The sequence below is a fragment of the Uranotaenia lowii genome, chromosome 2 (genome assembly GCF_029784155.1).
Source record: "Uranotaenia lowii strain MFRU-FL chromosome 2, ASM2978415v1, whole genome shotgun sequence".
NCBI classification, from domain to species: domain Eukaryota; kingdom Metazoa; phylum Arthropoda; class Insecta; order Diptera; family Culicidae; genus Uranotaenia; species Uranotaenia lowii.
The window spans coordinates 370779640-370801079 of NC_073692.1; the positions used below are offsets into that span (position 1 = coordinate 370779640).

The 21440-nt window shown below is 28.8% G+C and overlaps 1 protein-coding gene across 1 annotated transcript in view; it reads right to left on the reverse strand.

Annotated features, from left to right (window-relative positions):
* The window catches only part of LOC129747047 (uncharacterized), a 35109-nt gene extending 27212 nt beyond the window's left edge, over positions 1–7897 (reverse strand). The window contains exon 1 of the mRNA XM_055741060.1: positions 6924–7897. Within this exon, the coding sequence (XP_055597035.1) occupies positions 6924–7074 (151 nt within the window). The 5' untranslated portion in view covers positions 7075–7897. The remainder of the gene's footprint in view (positions 1–6923) is intronic.
* Between the last annotated feature and the right edge of the window lie 13543 nt (positions 7898–21440).

A 21440-nucleotide genomic window follows, 5' to 3' on the forward strand; every position in this document is an offset into this window, starting at 1 on the left:
ACGGATTTCGTGGCCCCAACGTTTCATTGAAAAGCTCAAGAATGATGGTCCGCGTGAAAGTGTAAACAACAACTTAACGAATGGCAACTAAAATTTTTGAATTTATCTTTCAAGCTGTGAAAAATAGTAAAGTGTACTTGAAGGAGATTTGATTTATTGGAATTAAAGGTACATGGTCCATTGTTGAAAAAAAAAATTAGTGAACAGTTGAAACCAATCCATATCCTTGGAATAGAATCGATAATTTTTGCTGGTCGCGTTTTGAAAAGATTTGGAAAAAAATTCAACTCTAATTCAATAATATTATTTCATGGGATGAGAAATCAGTTATTATACAAACATAAATAAATAAAAAAAATCTTCTTTTTATGAAGATAGTTATTTTCAATCATTAAAACAATAAACAACCGAAATCTAAAGGAGCAAATATTATTTCAAAGTCATTTATGCAACAAGTTGCACAAAGTGAACTTTCCAGTACGAGTCCTTAATTTATCCAAAACGAGGCTTAGATTATAACGTAGACTGCTGAAAAAACGAAGAATGAAATTCAACATCCAATAATAAATTGAAGCGCAGCATTAACAATCAAAATTCAGAATTCAGATCTTGATTTCTATTCAGAATTTAGATTCTGAAAAATCTAAATTAAGAATTCATATTCAGGACTAAGATTCAGAATTCAGATTCAGAATTTAGATTCAGAATTCAGATTCAGAATTCAGATTCAGAGTTCAGATTCAGAATTCGGATTCAGAATTCAGATTCAGAATTCAGATTCAGAATTCAGATTCAGAATTCAGATTCAGAATTCAGATTCAGAATTCAGATTCAGAATTCAGATTCAGAATTCAGATTCAGAATTCAGATTCAGAATTCAGATTCAGAATTCAGATTCAGAATTCAGATTCAGAATTCAGAATTCAGATTCAGAATTCAGATTCAGAATTCAGATTCAGAATTCAGATTCAGAATTCAGATTCAGAATTCAGATTCAGAATTCAGATTCAGAATTCAGATTCAGAATTCAGAATTCAGATTCAGAATTCAGATTCAGAATTCAGATTCAGAATTCAGATTCAGAATTCAGATTCAGAATTCAGATTCAGAATTCAGATTCAGAATTCAGATTCAGAATTCAGATTCAGAATTCGGATTCAGAATTCAGATTCAGAATTCAGATTCAGAATTCAGATTCAGAATTCAGATTCAGAATTCAGATTCAGAATTCAGATTCAGAATTCAGATTCAGAATTCAGATTCAGAATTCAGATTCAGAATTCAGATTCAGAATTCAGATTCAGAATTCAGATTCAGAATTCAGATTCAGAATTCAGATTCAGAATTCAGATTCAGAATTCAGATTCAGAATTCAGATTCAGAATTCAGATTCAGAATTCAGATTCAGAATTCAGATTCAGAATTCAGATTCAGAATTCAGATTCAGAATTCAGATTCAGAATTCAGATTCAGAATTCAGATTCAGAATTCAGATTCAGAATTCAGATTCAGAATTCAGATTCAGAATTCAGATTCAGAATTCAGATTCAGAATTCAGATTCAGAATTCAGATTCAGAATTCAGATTCAGAATTCAGATTCAGAATTCAGATTCAGAATTCAGATTCAGAATTCAGAATTCAGATTCAGAATTCAGATTCAGAATTCAGATTCAGAATTCAGATTCAGAATTCAGATTCAGAATTCGGATTCAGAATTCAGATTCAGAATTCAGATTCAGAATTCAGATTCAGAATTCAGATTCAGAATTCAGATTCAGAATTCAGATTCAGAATTCAGATTCAGAATTCAGATTCAGAATTCAGATTCAGAATTCAGATTCAGAATTCAGATTCAGAATTCAGATTCAGAATTCAGATTCAGAATTCAGATTCAGAATTCAGATTCAGAATTCAGATTCAGAATTCAGATTCAGAATTCAGATTCAGAATTCAGATTCAGAATTCAGATTCAGAATTCAGATTCAGAATTCAGATTCAGAATTCAGATTCAGAATTCAGATTCAGAATTCAGATTCAGAATTCAGATTCAGAATTCAGATTCAGAATTCAGATTCAGAATTCAGATTCAGAATTCAGATTCAGAATTCAGATTCAGATTCAGAATTCAGATTCAGAATTCAGATTCAGAATTCAGATTCAGAATTCAGATTCAGAATTCAGATTCAGAATTCAGATTCAGAATTCAGATTCAGAATTCAGATTCAGAATTCAGATTCAGAATTCAGATTCAGAATTCAGATTCAGAATTCAGATTCAGAATTCAGATTCAGAATTCAGATTCAGAATTCAGATTCAGAATTCAGATTCAGAATTCAGATTCAGAATTCAGATTCAGAATTCAGATTCAGAATTCAGATTCAGAATTCAGATTCAGAATTCAGATTCAGAATTCAGATTCAGAATTCAGATTCAGAATTCAGATTCAGAATTCAGATTCAGAATTCAGATTCAGAATTCAGATTCAGAATTCAGATTCAGAATTCAGATTCAGAATTCAGATTCAGAATTCAGATTCAGAATTCAGATTCAGAATTCAGATTCAGAATTCAGATTCATAATTCAGATTCAGAATTCAGATTCAGAATTCAGATTCAGAATTCAGATTCAGAATTCAGATTCAGAATTCAGATTCAGAATTCAGATTCAGAATTCAGATTCAGAATTCAGATTCAGAATTCAGATTCAGAATTCAGATTCAGATTCAGAATTCAGATTCAGAATTCAGATTCAGAATTCAGATTCAGAATTCAGATTCAGAATTCAGATTCAGAATTCAGATTCAGAATTCAGATTCAGAATTCAGAATTCAGATTCAGAATTCAGATTCAGAATTCAGAATTCAGATTCAGAATTCAGATTCAGAATTCAGATTCAGAATTCAGATTCAGAATTCAGATTCAGAATTCAGATTCAGAATTCAGATTCAGAATTCAGAATTCAGATTCAGAATTCAGATTCAGAATTCAGATTCAGAATTCAGATTCAGAGTTCAGATTCAGAATTCAGATTCAGAATTCAGATTCAGAATTCAGATTCAGAATTCAGATTCAGAATTCAGATTCAGAATTCAGATTCAGAATTCAGATTCAGAATTCAGATTCAGAATTCAGATTCAGAATTCAGATTCAGAATTCAGATTCAGAATTCAGAATTCAGATTCAGAATTCAGATTCAGAATTCAGATTCAGAATTCATATTCAGAATTCAGATTCAGAATTCAGAATTCAGATTCAGAATTCAGATTCAGAATTCAGATTCAGAATTCAGATTCAGAATTCAGATTCAGAATTCAGATTCAGAATTCAGATTCAGAATTCAGATTCAGAATTCAGATTCAGAATTCAGAATTCAGATTCAGAATTCAGATTCAGAATTCAGATTCAGAATTCAGATTCAGAATTCAGATTCAGAATTCAGATTCAGAATTCAGATTCAGAATTCAGATTCAGAATTCAGAATTCAGATTCAGAATTCAGATTCAGAATTCAGATTCAGAATTCAGATTCAGAATTCAGATTCAGAATTCAGATTCAGAATTCAGATTCAGAATTCAGATTCAGAATTCAGATTCAGAATTCAGATTCAGAATTCAGATTCAGAATTCAGATTCAGAATTCAGATTCAGAATTCAGATTCAGAATTCAGATTCAGAATTCGGATTCAGAATTCAGATTCAGAATTCAGATTTAGAATTCAGATTCAGAATTCAGATTCAGAATTCAGATTCAGAATTCAGATTCAGAATTCAGATTCAGAATTCAGATTCAGAATTCAGATTCAGAATTCAGATTCAGAATTCAGATTCAGAATTCAGATTCAGAATTCAGATTCAGAATTCAGATTCAGAATTCAGAATTCAGAATTCAGATTCAGATTCAGAATTCAGAATTCAGATTCAGAATTCAGATTCAGAATTCAGAATTCAGATTCAGAATTCAGATTCAGAGTTCAGATTCAGAATTCAGAATTCAGATTCAGAATTCAGATTCAGAATTCAGATTCAGAATTCAGATTCAGAATTCAGATTCAGAATTCAGATTCAGAATTCAGATTCAGAATTCAGATTCAGAATTCAGATTCAGAATTCAGATTCAGAATTCAGATTCAGAATTCAGATTCAGAATTCAGATTCAGAATTCAGATTCAGAATTCAGATTCAGAATTCAGATTCAGAATTCAGATTCAGAATTCAGATTCAGAATTCAGATTCAGAATTCAGATTCAGAATTCAGATTCAGAATTCAGAATTCAGAATTCAGATTCAGATTCAGAATTCAGAATTCAGATTCAGAATTCAGATTCAGAATTCAGAATTCAGATTCAGAATTCAGATTCAGAGTTCAGATTCAGAATTCAGAATTCAGATTCAGAATTCAGATTCAGAATTCAGATTCAGAATTCAGATTCAGAATTCAGATTCAGAATTCAGATTCAGAATTCAGATTCAGAATTCAGATTCAGAATTCAGATTCAGAATTCAGATTCAGAATTCAGATTCAGAATTCAGATTCAGAATTCAGAATTCAGATTCAGAATTCAGATTCAGAATTCAGATTCAGAATTCAGATTCAGAATTCAGATTCAGAATTCAGATTCAGAATTCAGATTCAGAATTCAGATTCAGAATTCAGATTCAGAATTCAGATTCAGAATTCAGAATTCAGATTCAGAATTCAGATTCAGATTCAGAATTCAGAATTCAGATTCAGAATTCAGATTCAGAATTCAGATTCAGAATTCAGATTCAGAATTCAGATTCAGAATTCAGATTCAGAATTCAGATTCAGAATTCAGATTCAGAATTCAGATTCAGAATTCAGATTCAGAATTCAGAATTCAGATTCAGAATTCAGATTCAGAATTCAGATTCAGAATTCAGATTCAGAATTCAGATTCAGAATTCAGATTCAGAATTCAGATTCAGAATTCAGATTCAGAATTCAGATTCAGAATTCAGATTCAGAGTTCAGATTCAGAATTCAGATTCAGAATTCAGATTCAGAATTCAGATTCAGAATTCAGATTCAGAATTCAGATTCAGAATTCAGATTCAGAATTCAGATTCAGAATTCAGATTCAGAATTCAGATTCAGAATTCAGATTCAGAATTCAGATTCAGAATTCAGATTCAGAATTCAGATTCAGAATTCAGATTCAGAATTCAGATTCAGAATTCAGATTCAGAATTCAGATTCAGAATTCAGATTCAGAATTCAGATTCAGAATTCAGATTCAGAATTCAGAATTCAGATTCAGAATTCAGATTCAGAATTCAGATTCAGAATTCAGATTCAGAATTCAGATTCAGAATTCAGATTCAGAATTCAGATTCAGAATTCAGATTCAGAATTCAGATTCAGAATTCAGATTCAGAATTCAGATTCAGAATTCAGATTCAGAATTCAGATTCAGAATTCAGATTCAGAATTCAGATTCAGAATTCAGATTCAGAATTCAGATTCAGAATTCGGATTCAGAATTCAGATTCAGAATTCAGATTCAGAATTCAGATTCAGAATTCAGATTCAGAATTCAGATTCAGAATTCAGATTCAGAATTCAGATTCAGAATTCAGATTCAGAATTCAGATTCAGAATTCAGATTCAGAATTCAGATTCAGAATTCAGATTCAGAATTCAGATTCAGAATTCAGATTCAGAATTTAGATTCAGAATTCAGATTCAGAATTCAGATTCAGAATTCAGATTCAGAATTCAGATTCAGAATTCAGATTCAGAATTCAGATTCAGAATTCAGATTCAGAATTCAGAATTCAGAATTCAGAATTCAGATTCAGATTCAGAATTCAGAATTCAGATTCAGATTCAGAATTCAGATTCAGAATTCAGAATTCAGATTCAGAATTCAGATTCAGAATTCAGATTCAGAATTCAGATTCAGAATTCAGATTCAGAATTCAGATTCAGAATTCAGATTCAAAATTCAGATTCAGAATTCAGAATTCAGAATTCAGATTCAGAATTCAGATTCAGAATTCAGATTCAGAATTCAGATTCAGAATTCAGATTCAGAATTCAGATTCAGAATTCAGATTCAGAATTCAGATTCAGAATTCAGATTCAGAATTCAGATTCAGAATTCAGATTCAGAATTCAGATTCAGAATTCAGATTCAGAATTCAGATTCAGAATTCAGATTCAGAATTCAGATTCAGAATTCAGATTCAGAATTCAGATTCAGAATTCAGATTCAGAATTCAGATTCAGAATTCAGATTCAGAATTCAGATTCAGAATTCAGATTCAGAATTCAGATTCAGAATTCAGATTCAGAATTCAGATTCAGAATTCAGATTCAGAATTCAGATTCAGAATTCAGATTCAGAATTCAGATTCAGAATTCAGATTCAGAATTCAGATTCAGAATTCAGATTCAGAATTCAGATTCAGAATTCAGATTCAGAATTCAGATTCAGAATTCAGATTCAGAATTCAGATTCAGAATTCAGATTCAGAATTCAGATTCAGAATTCAGATTCAGAATTCAGATTCAGAATTCAGATTCAGAATTCAGATTCAGAATTCAGATTCAGAATTCAGATTCAGAATTCAGATTCAGAATTCAGATTCAGAATTCAGATTCAGAATTCAGATTCAGAATTCAGATTCAGAATTCAGATTCAGAATTCAGATTCAGAATTCAGATTCAGAATTCAGATTTAGAATTCAGATTCAGAATTCAGATTCAGAATTCAGATTCGGAATTCAGAATTCAGATTCAAAATTAATTTAGTTAAGTCAGATTTTAAACATTTCCTGATCCTTGATTTCTGATTATGAATTATTTGATATAGCATCAAAATTTTAATTAAGAAATGCAGTCCGTTGCATTGATTTTTAAATTTTTGAATAAGAGAATCTATTTTTTGGAGGGTCACTTACCATTCTCGATCCTCGCGTTCGATTCTCCACTCAAGTTCAGCAGGGTGTTAAGCTGCCGTCGGTCTCTAACAGCCGCTCCTTGGACGGCACCGAACCCAATCATCACCATCAAAAGGGCACAACAAATCACCATTCCCTGTTTTGAATACATTTTTCCCGATCTTTCACCTCAATTTATTTTGGAAAAAAACACTTTTTCTGGATCTTTTTCCACTGCAAGTGTAGGTTTTCTTTCCGGAGAAAAAATCACAAAATCCTGGCTACGAGTTAAGCACTACGAATCGATCGACCAGCAAAGCGTTACTGATACCCGATGACCCCGGCACCGGTCCCTTTAAATGCCCTCCGGAACTGCTAACCCGGTGTCAGTTCGATTGCCGCTAATTGATAATTAGCAAAACAGTGTTCTACTGACCCGTCATCCCTGGCATGGCTTGCTTCGGTGGAAAAATTTTATAGGAGCCGTGGGAAAATGGTCCGATTTCATGAAACAGCACAAATAAATAACGAAAAAAAACTATCGCTCGCACCATGTATCTGATCCGTGAAATCTTCCAGGAATTTTTCACTCCGAGACACTCGAAGCGGCTTAGTTAACTATACCGATATCGTGTTAATTCCGACGCGTGACCGGCTGAGCAGATACGCCTAGGGCGCTCTAGGCGTGCACATCTCCAAGGGGTAGCCAGATGATCGATGATCTCCGATAACAATGCGTCGACATCGATCACTCACGTCATTCAGCTTCGGGCTTTAACAATATTGTTAAACGGCTGTCAAGTGCCGGATCCAGATCGTTGACTCGACTCACACCGGTTGAAATCCGGAATCCTGCCCGGGAGGGTGACTAACGAACGCGATTCCGGCACACCGGAGAGACTTTCCGAGAAAAAATCAACGCAAAGTCTGCCAAATCGAAACTATGAAACGCAATTAAATGTAAACAATTTTATTGCATCTTTTTTAGGTGACTAACCTGCGACTTGTGCGAACGAGCGACGATTGCTGGACGGAACACTCCGAGATTATTTCCAATGGCTGCGCAAGCAGCGAAAAGATCAGCTGAGCTTCGTTATTGAATTCAGGGTGTTCTCACGGAGCTAATCTCTGTACCAACTTTTTTTTTCTTCCTCTTGTAGTACCTAACTAACTAATGATAAGCTCACATTCAACTTGGCGATAGACGATTGCGAAATGATGCTTGGACAATTTACGATCATGTAATGTTCTGATTTGTTGAAGGCTACTTAATTGAATTTTTGAATAACTTTCAGAACGATGTTGTTGTTGACGATGAAACATCGTTCGAGACATTAAATAAAAAAAACAAAAAAGCCTTCTACACCGGAAGTAAGCGCATTGAATTGAATAAATTGAGATCTTCCCAAAAGCCTCGAAAACTACTACAATAACACCTGTCTACAAATCTGGGAAGTTTATTTGGAACTTCTGTATTGAATTGCTTTGCAAAGGTTTTCGAGCTGTTGGTCTTTAACGCAGTGAGCACAGTTTTATCTTATATCATTAATAAATAAAAGCACGGTTTTAGAAAAAAAAAACGTTGTCAAACCCGATGGTTTATGTCCTCTTCTTTAGCAGTTCTATGGTTTAAGACCCAAGTGGATGAAATCTACGTGGATTTCTCCAAGGTTTCTGATCGGCTACCCCACGAGCCCCTGATCGATAAATTGGACAAAATGGGATTCTCAACTTGTCTGATAAAATGGCTTGAATCATGTCTTCAAGGCAGCACTGCTTATGTCAGACAAGGTCGCATTTAATCCCGAAACATAATGGTTCCATACGGTGTTCCTCAAGGCAGCCATCTGGGTCCACTGTTGTTCAATCTCTACATGAACGACCTTTGTGAACTTATCGATTCCTAATTAGTTTTCTATGCAGACGATCTCAAAATGTACCCCTCAATAAAGGGTGTTACGGTCAAAATTTGGTCAAGGGAAAACGCGTGTAAATCGGTGAAATCGTTTATTTAATAAATCAAATTAAATTTCTTTTTCAAGTTTAATTAGTATAAAATTCGGGAAAAATATTCAGTTAGGCTTCCGCTTTTTCAAATCCGAATTGCCGGGCCTTACGCTTAACCCCTGCCATCAGATTTTGTACAGCCACCTTGTCCACCTTCTTCGCCACCTTCTTGCTCATCCATAGCAGTTATTTTGGTTTTCTTTAGGTTCCGCTTGACAATAGCCCAGTATTTCTCAATTGGGCGGAGCTCTGGCGTGTTGGGAGGGTTCGGAACAACCGTGTTTCTTCAGGAAAGACAGCAGACGTTAATTCAAACACTCTTTCACGTAAATTTCTTGGTTGACAGTCCTGGAAGCTATGAAAATGCTGCTTTTCAAGCCACAGGTACAGATGGCTAGCCAAACCAGATATTTCTCCGCGAACTTTGACAGTTTCATGTGCTTCATTGTGCTGCTACCTTTCCCCTTCCTTTTGCCGTATAAAACTCCTGTCCCGGAAGCTGCTTGTAGTCGGTTTTGACGTTGGTTTCGTCGTCCATTACCACGCAGTCAAACTTCGTCAGCATCGTCGTGTTCAGCCTCTGGGATCGCGCTTTGGCCGTCGTATTTTGTTTATCATCGCGATTTGGAGTCACTACCTTCTTGTAAGTCGATAGTCCGGCTCGTTTTTTATCTCGATGCACGGTTGTAGACGATACACCCAGCTTATTTGCGGCATCCCGGAGAGAGAGGTTAGGGTTTCGCTTGAAACTACCGGCAACTCTCTTTGTCTTCCTAGCGGCTTCCGGTTTTCGATTTCCCCCCGATTCAGACTTCCTGGCTGTCGACAAACGTTCCCCAAACACTTTAATTACATTTATAACGGTTGATTTGGCAACTTTTAGCGATTTTGCCAGCCATGCGTGCGAGTAGCTCGGATTTTTGCGATGCGCGAGCAAAATTTTGATAAGCTGCTCTTCTTCCTTGGACGGCATTTTGACAACTGAAGAGTGAATTCCAAAATCAAAATAGGAACAACGTCACCAACGACCGGAATTCCCAGCAGCACAACGGGGATCGGATTCAGTTCCAGAAAAACTTCAGACTCAACAATCAGATAAGTATCGTAAATTGTTTATGAAATTTTTACAAGCTTTATGACATGTTTTCTGTTGATATAAGTTTTGTTTAGATCGGTTGAACACGCTTAAAAGTCATAACGAGTTGAGCTTGTAGTGTCAAATTGACACTCCTAGGGCTGATAATGGAAACGAAATCTTATGCGGATGATATTAATAATGATTAATTAAATCATAATTATTTAATCATAATAAGTATATCTGGGCTTTTAGATCCTGCAAAGTTTTGTAAGAGATAAAAATTTACATTGTACAAAGTTCTGAAAGCAGGACTCAAAGAATTGGTTTCTTATATTGAGGAAACTTATGAAGTTCAGGAGCTTAGGAGTTTTGGTTAGAAGTGGTCAATCTCTTGCCAAGGTGATATTCCATGCCACATAACCCTTATTTATACCCAAACACTCAGCGTGAGATTTGTGAAGGGATGGCGTACAGCCGGGGTACTCAAAACAATTCATCACATGTTCTGCACTTCGTTTCCCCCTGTCGACTACATGGACTTAGCCGGCATCGTTATTGGTTCATATTTAAAGTTAAGTTTCTAAAAATTGGCCAGGACCCTAGTTAATAGCAAGCTCAAGCTCAAGCTCATCTCTGTGAATTTTGTAATTTTTGTCATTTTTGTAATTTTTGTAATTTTTGTAATTTTTGTAATTTTTGTAATTTTTGTAATTTTTGTAATTTTTGTAATTTTTGTAATTTTTGTAATTTTTGTAATTTTTGTAATTTTTGTCATTTTTGTCATTTTTGTAATTTTTGTAATTTTTGTAATTTTTGTAATTTTTGTAATTTTTGTAATTTTTGTAATTTTTGTAATTTTTGTAATTTTTGTAATTTTTGTAATTTTTGTAATTTTTGTAATTTTTGTAATTTTTGTAATTTTTGTAATTTTTGTAATTTTTGTAATTTTTGTAATTTTTGTAATTTTTGTAATTTTTGTAATTTTTGTAATTTTTGTAATTTTTGTAATTTTTGTAATTTTTGTAATTTTTGTAATTTTTGTAATTTTTGTAATTTTTGTAATTTTTGTAATTTTTGTAATTTTTGTAATTTTTGTAATTTTTGTAATTTTTGTAATTTTTGTAATTTTTGTAATTTTTGTAATTTTTGTAATTTTTGTAATTTTTGTAATTTTTGTAATTTTTGTAATTTTTGTAATTTTTGTAATTTTTGTAATTTTTGTAATTTTTGTAATTTTTGTAATTTTTGTAATTTTTGTAATTTTTGTAATTTTTGTAATTTTTGTAATTTTTGTAATTTTTGTAATTTTTGTAATTTTTGTAATTTTTGTAATTTTTGTCATTTTTGTAATTTTTGTAATTTTTGTAATTTTTGTAATTTTTGTAATTTTTGTAATTTTTGTAATTTTTGTAATTTTTGTATTTTTTGTAATTTTTGTAATTTTTGTAATTTTTGTAATTTTTGTAATTTTTGTAATTTTTGTAATTTTTGTAATTTTTGTAATTTTTGTAATTTTTGTAATTTTTGTAATTTTTGTAATTTTTGTAATTTTTGTAATTTTTGTAATTTTTGTAATTTTTGTAATTTTTGTAATTTTTGGAAATTTTTGTAATTTTTGTAATTATTGTAATTTTTGTAATTTTTTGTTATTTTTGTCATTTTTGTCATTTTTGTTTTGTTTTTTGTAATTTTTGTAATTATTGTAATTTTTGTAATTTTTTGTTATTTTTGTCATTTTTGTCATTTTTGTTTTGTTTTTTTGTAATTTTTGTAATTTTTGTAATTTTTGTAATTTTTGTAATTTTTGTAATTTTTGTAATTTTTGTCATTTTTGTAATTTTTGTAATTTTTGTAATTTGTGTAATTTTTGTAATTTTTGTCATTTTTGTAATTTTTGTAATTTTTGTAACTTTTGTAATTTTTGTAATTTTTGTCATTTTTGTAATTTTTGTAATTTTTGTAATTTTTGTAATTTTTGTTATTTTTGTAATTTTTGTAATTTTTGTAATTTTTGTAATTTTTGTAATTTTTGTAATTTTTGTAATTTTTGTAATTTTTGTAATTTTTGTAATTTTTGTAATTTTTGTCATTTTTGTAATTTTTGTAATTTTTGTAATTTTTGTAATTTTTGTAATTTTTGTAATTTTTGTAATTTTTGTAATTTTTGTAATTTTTGTAATTTTTGTAATTTTTGTAATTTTTGTAATTTTTGTAATTTTTGTAATTTTTGTAATTTTTGTAATTTTTGTAATTTTTGTAATTTTTGTAATTTTTGTAATTTTTGGAAATTTTTGTAATTTTTGTAATTATTGTAATTTTTGTAATTTTTTGTTATTTTTGTCATTTTTGTCATTTTTGTTTTGTTTTTTTGTAATTTTTGTAATTTTTGTAATTTTTGTAATTTTTGTCATTTTTGTCATTTTTGTCATTTTTGTCATTTTTGTCATTTTGTCATTTTTGTCATTTTTGTCATTTTTGTCATTTTTGTCATTTTTGTCATTTTTGTCATTTTTGTCATTTTTGTCATTTTTGTCATTTTTGTCATTTTTGTCATTTTTGTCATTTTTGTCATTTTTGTCATTTTTGTCATTTTTGTCATTTTTGCCATTTTTGTCATTTTTGTCATTTATGTCATTTTTGTCATTTTTGTCATTTTTGTCATTTTTGTCATTTTTGTCATTTTTGTCATTTTTGTCATTTTTGTCATTTTTGTCATTTTTGTCATTTTTGTCATTTTTGTCATTTTTGTCATTTTTGTCATTTTTGTCATTTTTGTCCTTTTTGTCATTTTTGTCATTTTTGTCATTTTTATCATTTTTGTCATTTTTGTCATTTTTGTCATTTTTGTCATTTTTGTCATTTTTGTCATTTTTGTCATTTTTGTCATTTTTGTCATTTTTGTCATTTTTGTCATTTTTGTCATTTTTGTCATTTTTGTCATTTTTGTCATTTTTGTCATTTTTGTCATTTTTGTCATTTTTGTCATTTTTGTCATTTTTGTCATTTTTGTCATTTTTGTCATTTTTGTCATTTTTGTCATTTTTGTCATTTTTGTCATTTTTGTCATTTTTGTCATTTTTGTCATTTTTGTCATTTTTGTCATTTTTGTCATTTTTGTCATTTTTGTCATTTTTGTCGTTTTTGTCATCTTTGTCATTTTTGTCATATTCATTTGTACTTATTTCGATATCAATTTTATCTGAGTTAATTTTGTAGTTTTTCAACTTTTTTATGCTAGTTTTGTTACTGATCACAACGATCTACGAAAACGAGACAATTTCAGAAATTTGTAGCTATGTTTAGCATGTTTTCTCCACAGAACAATACAACAAAGCGCCATTATCTAGATAAGTTTATTAATTTAAAAGTCCCAAATGTTTAATTTTCATCCAGCAAAGAAAAAAGAGGGATGAACAAAGGGAGCAAAAAGTAAAACGTGACCATCGACGATTCATAAGTAGCTGGCGGCATCAGGCAACAGGTCCAGTGACGCGTTGCTGGAGTCGCGAAACTTCACAGGCTCATTGTTTTTTAGCCGAAAGGCCTCCCGAATGGCTTCGATGCGGTGCCTGCGGTTTTCCCGGATCGTCAGAAATGCAAACATGCATTTAGAATTGCCCTACATGCTATTGTTTGTTTTTTTTTCCATGGTGGTTGAGGATCAACCTGTTCCGCGATCATCGTTGACCTCGGCCTGGGTTGACCTTGGGCGCCATCCAGCTCTATCTGATCCCAGTTCGGCTTAGCTCAAAAGACACAATCGAGGAAGGTGGGTCACGATTTTTTGCGCATTTCGGTGGACCGATTGACCGAACAAATTGGCGGTTCGGGATCAATCGGAACTGGAGCACCCAGTCCCGATCACATGGTCGCGAGGCACGAGGGCAACCCGAATCGTTACAAGGTATTCGATCGAACAATAAAGCGTGACTCGCTATTTGTGATTATTGCGGTAGGACAAGGTAGAACTTTTGTTTTTTTTTTTCGCATGAGAAGATTTAGGCAATATAATTTTAAGGTTCTTGATGCAAAAGGAAATTAAAAACAACCTTAAAATTAATTTTAGAAATTTTAACAAAAATTAGTGAACTAAGACAACAAAACTTATAACTCTGCAATCTTAATCTTAAGGAATAAATCTGAAGATTTTCGATTAGGCTTGACGACTGCGTTTATCAAATCCGATAAAATAATCGCAATTCTGAAATCTGATATCTTTATCTAAAATCGAAATTTGAAATCTGAATCCTGATTTTTTTTACATCTTGCCTGAGTTGTTTGAATTGTTTGCTATTAGCATAAACAGTGACACCTAGTTATAGAATTGTTGAGTAAAATTTACAATTTTAACCAACAATAAATTTTTTTGCAGTGTTCTAAATTTTTCGATTAAAAAAAACTGACGTTCACAAATGGCGTTCGAAGAAATCTCCGATGATTATGATGTCGTTCGTTCCTTTGCTCTTACCAGTCCAGCAGCATCCATCGGCATCATCACCCTCGAGGACTCGTGTGCCAAGTCGAGGACAGACACACGTTGCCGGCTAACGATATCGAATTTCCTGCTCTTCTGTCATATGATTTGTCAATCACTGCCAATTGATTGGGACCGAACGTTTGTGGTCTTGTTATAATGTTACGCGGAGGTCCACACGTTTTATTACTTGGCGTCAGCAATAAAATCTGGCTGTAGATTTCGCAATGTCGCGTCCGATTAATGGTCAGTATTTTGCCCTTCACTACGGCGTCAATTTTGCAATAAGGACCTTTTGGAAAAAAGCAAAACTGGCCTCAAGAGGCCTCGTTGGTGGCAACCATTGACAGCCGACGAATGTCCAGACTGGCTGGGATGAAGCGTGTCTGCTGGTGGTTGACCGCATCTCTTTTGCGAAAATGACCGTTTTACTACAATTTAACTTGTGACGGGTCTCGACAAACAGAAGAAACTGAATCCGCAGGAAGACAACCATGAAAGCAAAACCGCAAGAACTTTAGCGGTGGATTGAGGAATCTCCTACAAATATCATAAACTCGCATTATTTAAAAATAATATTGTTTTTAGTAAGAAATTAGTCAAAATTTGAAATACTCTTGGAACCTCTTTTTGACTAAGAAATTAGTCAAAATTTGAAATACTCTTGGAACCTCTTTCTTCATAATTCAAGCACTATTTCCGGTGACCATCCTCCCAGTGAAATCCGGTCACCTGTATAACTTCTATCAATTTCTCAAGGCTCCAATTATATGAAACACAAAAAATTGGCAAAATATTTCGGACCACGAAAAAAACACGTGCGATGTCAATCAATCATCGCCTACTACTATCAAAATAACAAAAATTATTAAAAAAAATTACCACAAAACAAAACACAAAAATGGCAAAAATGAAAAAAATGACAAAAATTACAAAAATGACAAAAATGACAAAAATGACAAAAATGACAAAAATGACAAAAATGACAAAAATGACAAAAATGACAAAAATGACAAAAATGACAAAAATGACAAAAATGACAAAAATGACAAAAATGACAAAAATGACAAAAATGACAAAAATGACAAAAATGACAAAAATGACAAAAATGACAAAAATGACAAAAATGACAAAAATGACAAAAATGACAAAAATGACAAAAATGACAAAAATGACAAAAATGACAAAAATGACAAAAATGACAAAAATGACAAAAATGACAAAAATGACAAAAATGACAAAAATGACAAAAATGACAAAAATTACAAAAATTACAAAAATGACAAAAATGACAAAAATGACAAAAATGACAAAAATGACAAAAATGACAAAAATGACAAAAATGACAAAAATGACAAAAATGACAAAAATGACAAAAATGACAAAAATGACAAAAATGACAAAAATGACAAAAATGACAAAAATGACAAAAATGACAAAAATGACAAAAATGACAAAAATGACAAAAATGACAAAAATGACAAAAATGACAAAAATGACAAAAATGACAAAAATGACAAAGATGACAAAAATGACAAAAATGACAAAAATGACAAAAATGACAAAAATGACAAAAATGACAAAAATGACAAAAATGACAAAAATGACAAAAATGACAAAAATGACAAAAATGACAAAAATGACAAAAATGACAAAAATGACAAAAATGACAAAAATGACAAAAATGACAAAAATGACAAAAATGACAAAAATGACAAAAATGACAAAAATGACAAAATGACAAAAATGACAAAAATGACAAAAATGACAAAAATGACAAAAATGACAAAAATGACAAAAATGACAAAAATGACAAAAATGACAAAAATGACAAAAGAGACAAAACGACAAAAATGACAAAAATGACAAAAATGACAAAAATGACAAAAAAAAAAACAAAAAATGACAAAAAAAAACAAAAATGACAAAAATGAAAAAAATGACAAAAATGACGAAAGTGACAAAAATGACAAAAATGACAAAAATGACAAAAATGACAAAAATGACAAAAATGACAAAAATGGCAAAAATGACAAAAATGACAAAAATGACAAAAATGACAAAAATGACAAAAATGACAAAAATGACAAAAATGACAAAAATGACAAAAATGACAAAAATGACAAAAATGACAAAAATGACAAAAATGACAAAAATGACAAAAATGACAAAAATGACAAAAATGACAAAAATGACAAAAATGACAAAAATGACAAAAATGACAAAAATGACAAAAATGACAAAAATGACAAAAATGACAAAAATGACAAAAATGACAAAAATGACAAAAATGACAAAAATGACAAAAATGACAAAAATGACAAAAATGACAAAAATGACAAAAATGACAAAAATGACAAAAATGACAAAAATGACAAAAATGACAAAAATGACAAAAATGACAAAAATGACAAAAATGACAAAAATGACAAAAATGACAAAAATGACAAAAATGACAAAAATGACAAAAATGACAAAAATGACAAAAATGACAAAAATGACAAAAATGACAAAAATTACAAAAATTACAAAAATGACAAAAATGACAAAAATGACAAAAATGACAAAAATGACAAAAATGACAAAAATGACAAAAATGACAAAAATGACAAAAATGACAAAAATGACAAAAATGACAAAAATGACAAAAATGACAAAAATGACAAAAATGACAAAAATGACAAAAATGACAAAAATGACAAAAATGACAAAAATGACAAAAATGACAAAAATGACAAAAATGACAAAAATGACAAAAATGACAAAAATGACAAAAATGACAAAAATGACAAAAATGACAAAAATGACAAAAATGACAAAAATGACAAAAATGACAAAAATGACAAAAATGACAAAAATGACAAAAATGACAAAAATGACAAAAATGACAAAAATGACAAAATGACAAAAATGACAAAAATGACAAAAATGACAAAAATGACAAAAATGACAAAAATGACAAAAATGACAAAAATGACAAAAATGACAAAAATGACAAAAATGACAAAAGAGACAAAACGACAAAAATGACAAAAATGACAAAAATGACAAAAAAAAAACAAAAATGACAAAAAAAAACAAAAATGACAAAAATGAAAAAAATGACAAAAATGACAAAAATGACAAAAATGACAAAAATGACAAAAATGACAAAAATGACAAAAATGACAAAAATGACAAAAATGACAAAAATGACAAAAATGACAAAAATGACAAAAATGACAAAAATGACAAAAAATGACAAAAATGACAAAAATGACAAAAATGACAAAAATGACAAAAATGACAAAAATGACAAAAATGACAAAAATGACAAAAATGACAAAAATGACAAAAATGACAAAAATGACAAAAATGACAAAAATGACAAAAAATGACAAAAATGACAAAAATGACAAAAATGACAAAAATGACAAAAATGACAAAAATGACAAAAATGACAAAAATGACAAAAATGACAAAAATGACAAAAATGACAAAAATGACAAAAATGACAAAAATGACAAAAATGACAAAAATGACAAAAATGACAAAAATGACAAAAATGACAAAAATGACAAAAATGACAAAAATGACAAAAATGACAAAAATGACAAAAATGACAAAAATGACAAAAATGACAAAAATGACAAAAATGACAAAAATGACAAAAATGACAAAAATGACAAAAATGACAAAAATGACAAAAATGACAAAAATGACAAAAATGACAAAAATGACAAAAATGACAAAAATGACAAAAATGACAAAAATGACAAAAATGACAAAAATGACAAAAATGACAAAAATGACAAAAATGACAAAAATGACAAAAATGACAAAAATGACAAAAATGACAAAAATGACAAAAATGACAAAAATGACAAAAATGACAAAAATGACAAAAATGACAAAAATGACAAAAATGACAAAAATGACAAAAATGACAAAAATGACAAAAATGACAAAAATGACAAAAATGACAAAAATGACAAAAATGACAAAAATGACAAAAATTACAAAAATTACAAAAATTACAAAAATTACAAAAATTACAAAAATGACAAAAATGACAAAAATGACAAAAATGACAAAAATGACAAAAATGACAAAAATGACAAAAATGACAAAAATGACAAAAATGACAAAAATGACAAAAATGACAAAAATGACAAAAATGACAAAAATGACAAAAATTACAAAAATGACAAAAATTACAAAAATGACAAAAATGACAAAAATGACAAAAATGACAAAAATGACAAAAATGACAAAAATGACAAAAATGACAAAAATGACAAAAATGACAAAAATGACAAAAATGACAAAAATGACAAAAATGACAAAAATGACAAAAATGACAAAAATGACAACAATGACAACAATGACAACAATGACAAATATGACAAAAATGACAAAAATGACAAGAATGACAAAAATGACAAAAATTACAAAAATGACAAAAATTACAAAAATGACAAAAATGAAAAAGCGACAAAAATGACAAAAATGACAAAAATGACAAAAATGACAAAAATGACAAAAATGACAAAAATGACAAAAATGACAAAAATGACAAAAATGACAAAAATGACAAAAATGACAAAAATGACAAAAATGACAAAAATGACAAAAATGACAAAAATGACAAAAATGACAAAAATGACAAAAATGACAAAAATGACAAAAATGACAAAAATGACAAAAATGACAAAAATGACAAAAATGACAAAAATGACAAAAATGACAAAAATGACAAAAATGACAAAAATGACAAAAATGACAAAAATGACAAAAATGACAAAAAATGACAAAAATGACAAAAATGACAAAAATGACAAAAATGACAAAAATGACAAAAATGACAAAAATGACAAAAATGACAAAAATGACAAAAATGACAAAAATGACAAAAATGACAAAAATGACAAAAATGACAAAAATGACAAAAATGACAAAAATGACAAAAATGACAAAAATGACAAAAATGACAAAAATGACAAAAATGACAAAAATGACAAAAATAACAAAAATGACAAAAATGACAAAAATGACAAAAATGACAAAAATGACAAAAATGACAAAAATGACAAAAATGACAAAAATGACAAAAATGACAAAAATGACAAAAATGACAAAAATGACAAAAATGACAAAAATGACAAAAATGACAAGAATGACAGAAATGACAAAAATGACAAAAATTACAAAAATTACAAAAATTACAAAAATTACAAAAATTACAAAAATTACAAAAATTACAAAAATTACAAAAATTACAAAAATTACAAAAATTACAAAATTTACAAAATTTACAAAAATTACAAAAATTACAAAAATTACAAAAATTACAAAAATTACAAAAATTACAAAAATTACAAAAATTACAAAAATTACAAAAATTACAAAATTACAAAAAATTCAAAAATTACAAAAGTTACAAAAATTACAAAAATTACAAAATTACAAAAATTACAAAAATTACAAAAATTACAAAAATTACAAAAATAACAAAAATTACAAAAATTACAAAAATTACAAAAATTACAAAAATTACAAAAATTACAAAAATTACAAAAATTACAAAAATGACAAAAATTACAAAAATTACAAAAATTACAAAAATTACAAAAATGACAAAAATTACAAAAATTACAAAAATTACAAAAATTACAAAAATTACAAAAATTACAAAAATTACAAAATTACAAAATTACAAAAATTACAAAAATTACAAAAAATTACAAAAATTACAAAAATTACAAAAATTACAAAAATTACAAAAATTACAAAAATTACAAAAATTACAAAAATTACAAAAATTACAAAAATCACAAAAATTACAAAAATTACAAAAATTACAAAAATTGCAAAAATTACAAAAATTACAAAAATTACAAAAAATACAAAAATTACAAAAATTACAAAAATTACAAAAATTACAAAAATTACAAAAATTACAAAAATAACAAAAATTACAAAAATTACAAAAATTACAAAAATTACAAAAATGACAAAAATTACAAAAATTACAAAAATTACAAAAATTACAAAATTATAAAAATTACAAAAATTACAAAAATTACAAAAATTACAAAAATGACAAAAATTACAAAAATTACAAAAAATACAAAAATGACAAAAATGACAAAAATGACAAAAATGACAAAAATGACAAAAATGACAAAAATGACAAAAATGACAAAAATGACAAAAATGACAAAAATGACAAAAATGACAAAAATGACAAAAATGACAAAAATGACAAAAATGACAAAAATGACAAAAATGACAAAAATGACAAAAATGACAAAAATGACAAAAATGACAAAAATGACAAAAATGACAAAAATGACAAAAATGACAAAAATGACAAAAATGACAAAAATGACAAAAATGACAAAAATGACAAAAATGACAAAAATGACAAAAATGACAAAAATGACAAAAATGACAAAAATGACAAAAATGACAAAAATGACAAAAATGACAAAAATGACAAAAATGACAAAAATGACAAAAATGACAAAAATGACAAAAATGACAAAAATGACAAAAATGACAAAAATGACAAAAATGACAAAAATGACAAAAATGACAAAAATGACAAAAATGACAAAAATGACAAAAATGACAAAAATGACAAAAATGACAAAAATGACAAAAATGACAAAAATGACAAAAATGACAAAAATGACAAAAATGACAAGAATGACAAGAATGACAATAATGACAAGAATGACAAGAATGACAAAAATGACAAAAATGACAAAAATGACAAAAATGACAAAAATGACAAAAATGACAAAAATGACAAAAATGACAAAAATGACAAAAATGACAAAAATGACAAAAATGACAAAAATGACAAAAATGACAAAAATGACAAAAATGACAAAAATGACAAAAATGACAAAAATGACAAGAATGACAAGAATGACAATAATGACAAGAATGACAAGAATGACAAGAATGACAATAATGACAAGAATGACAAGAA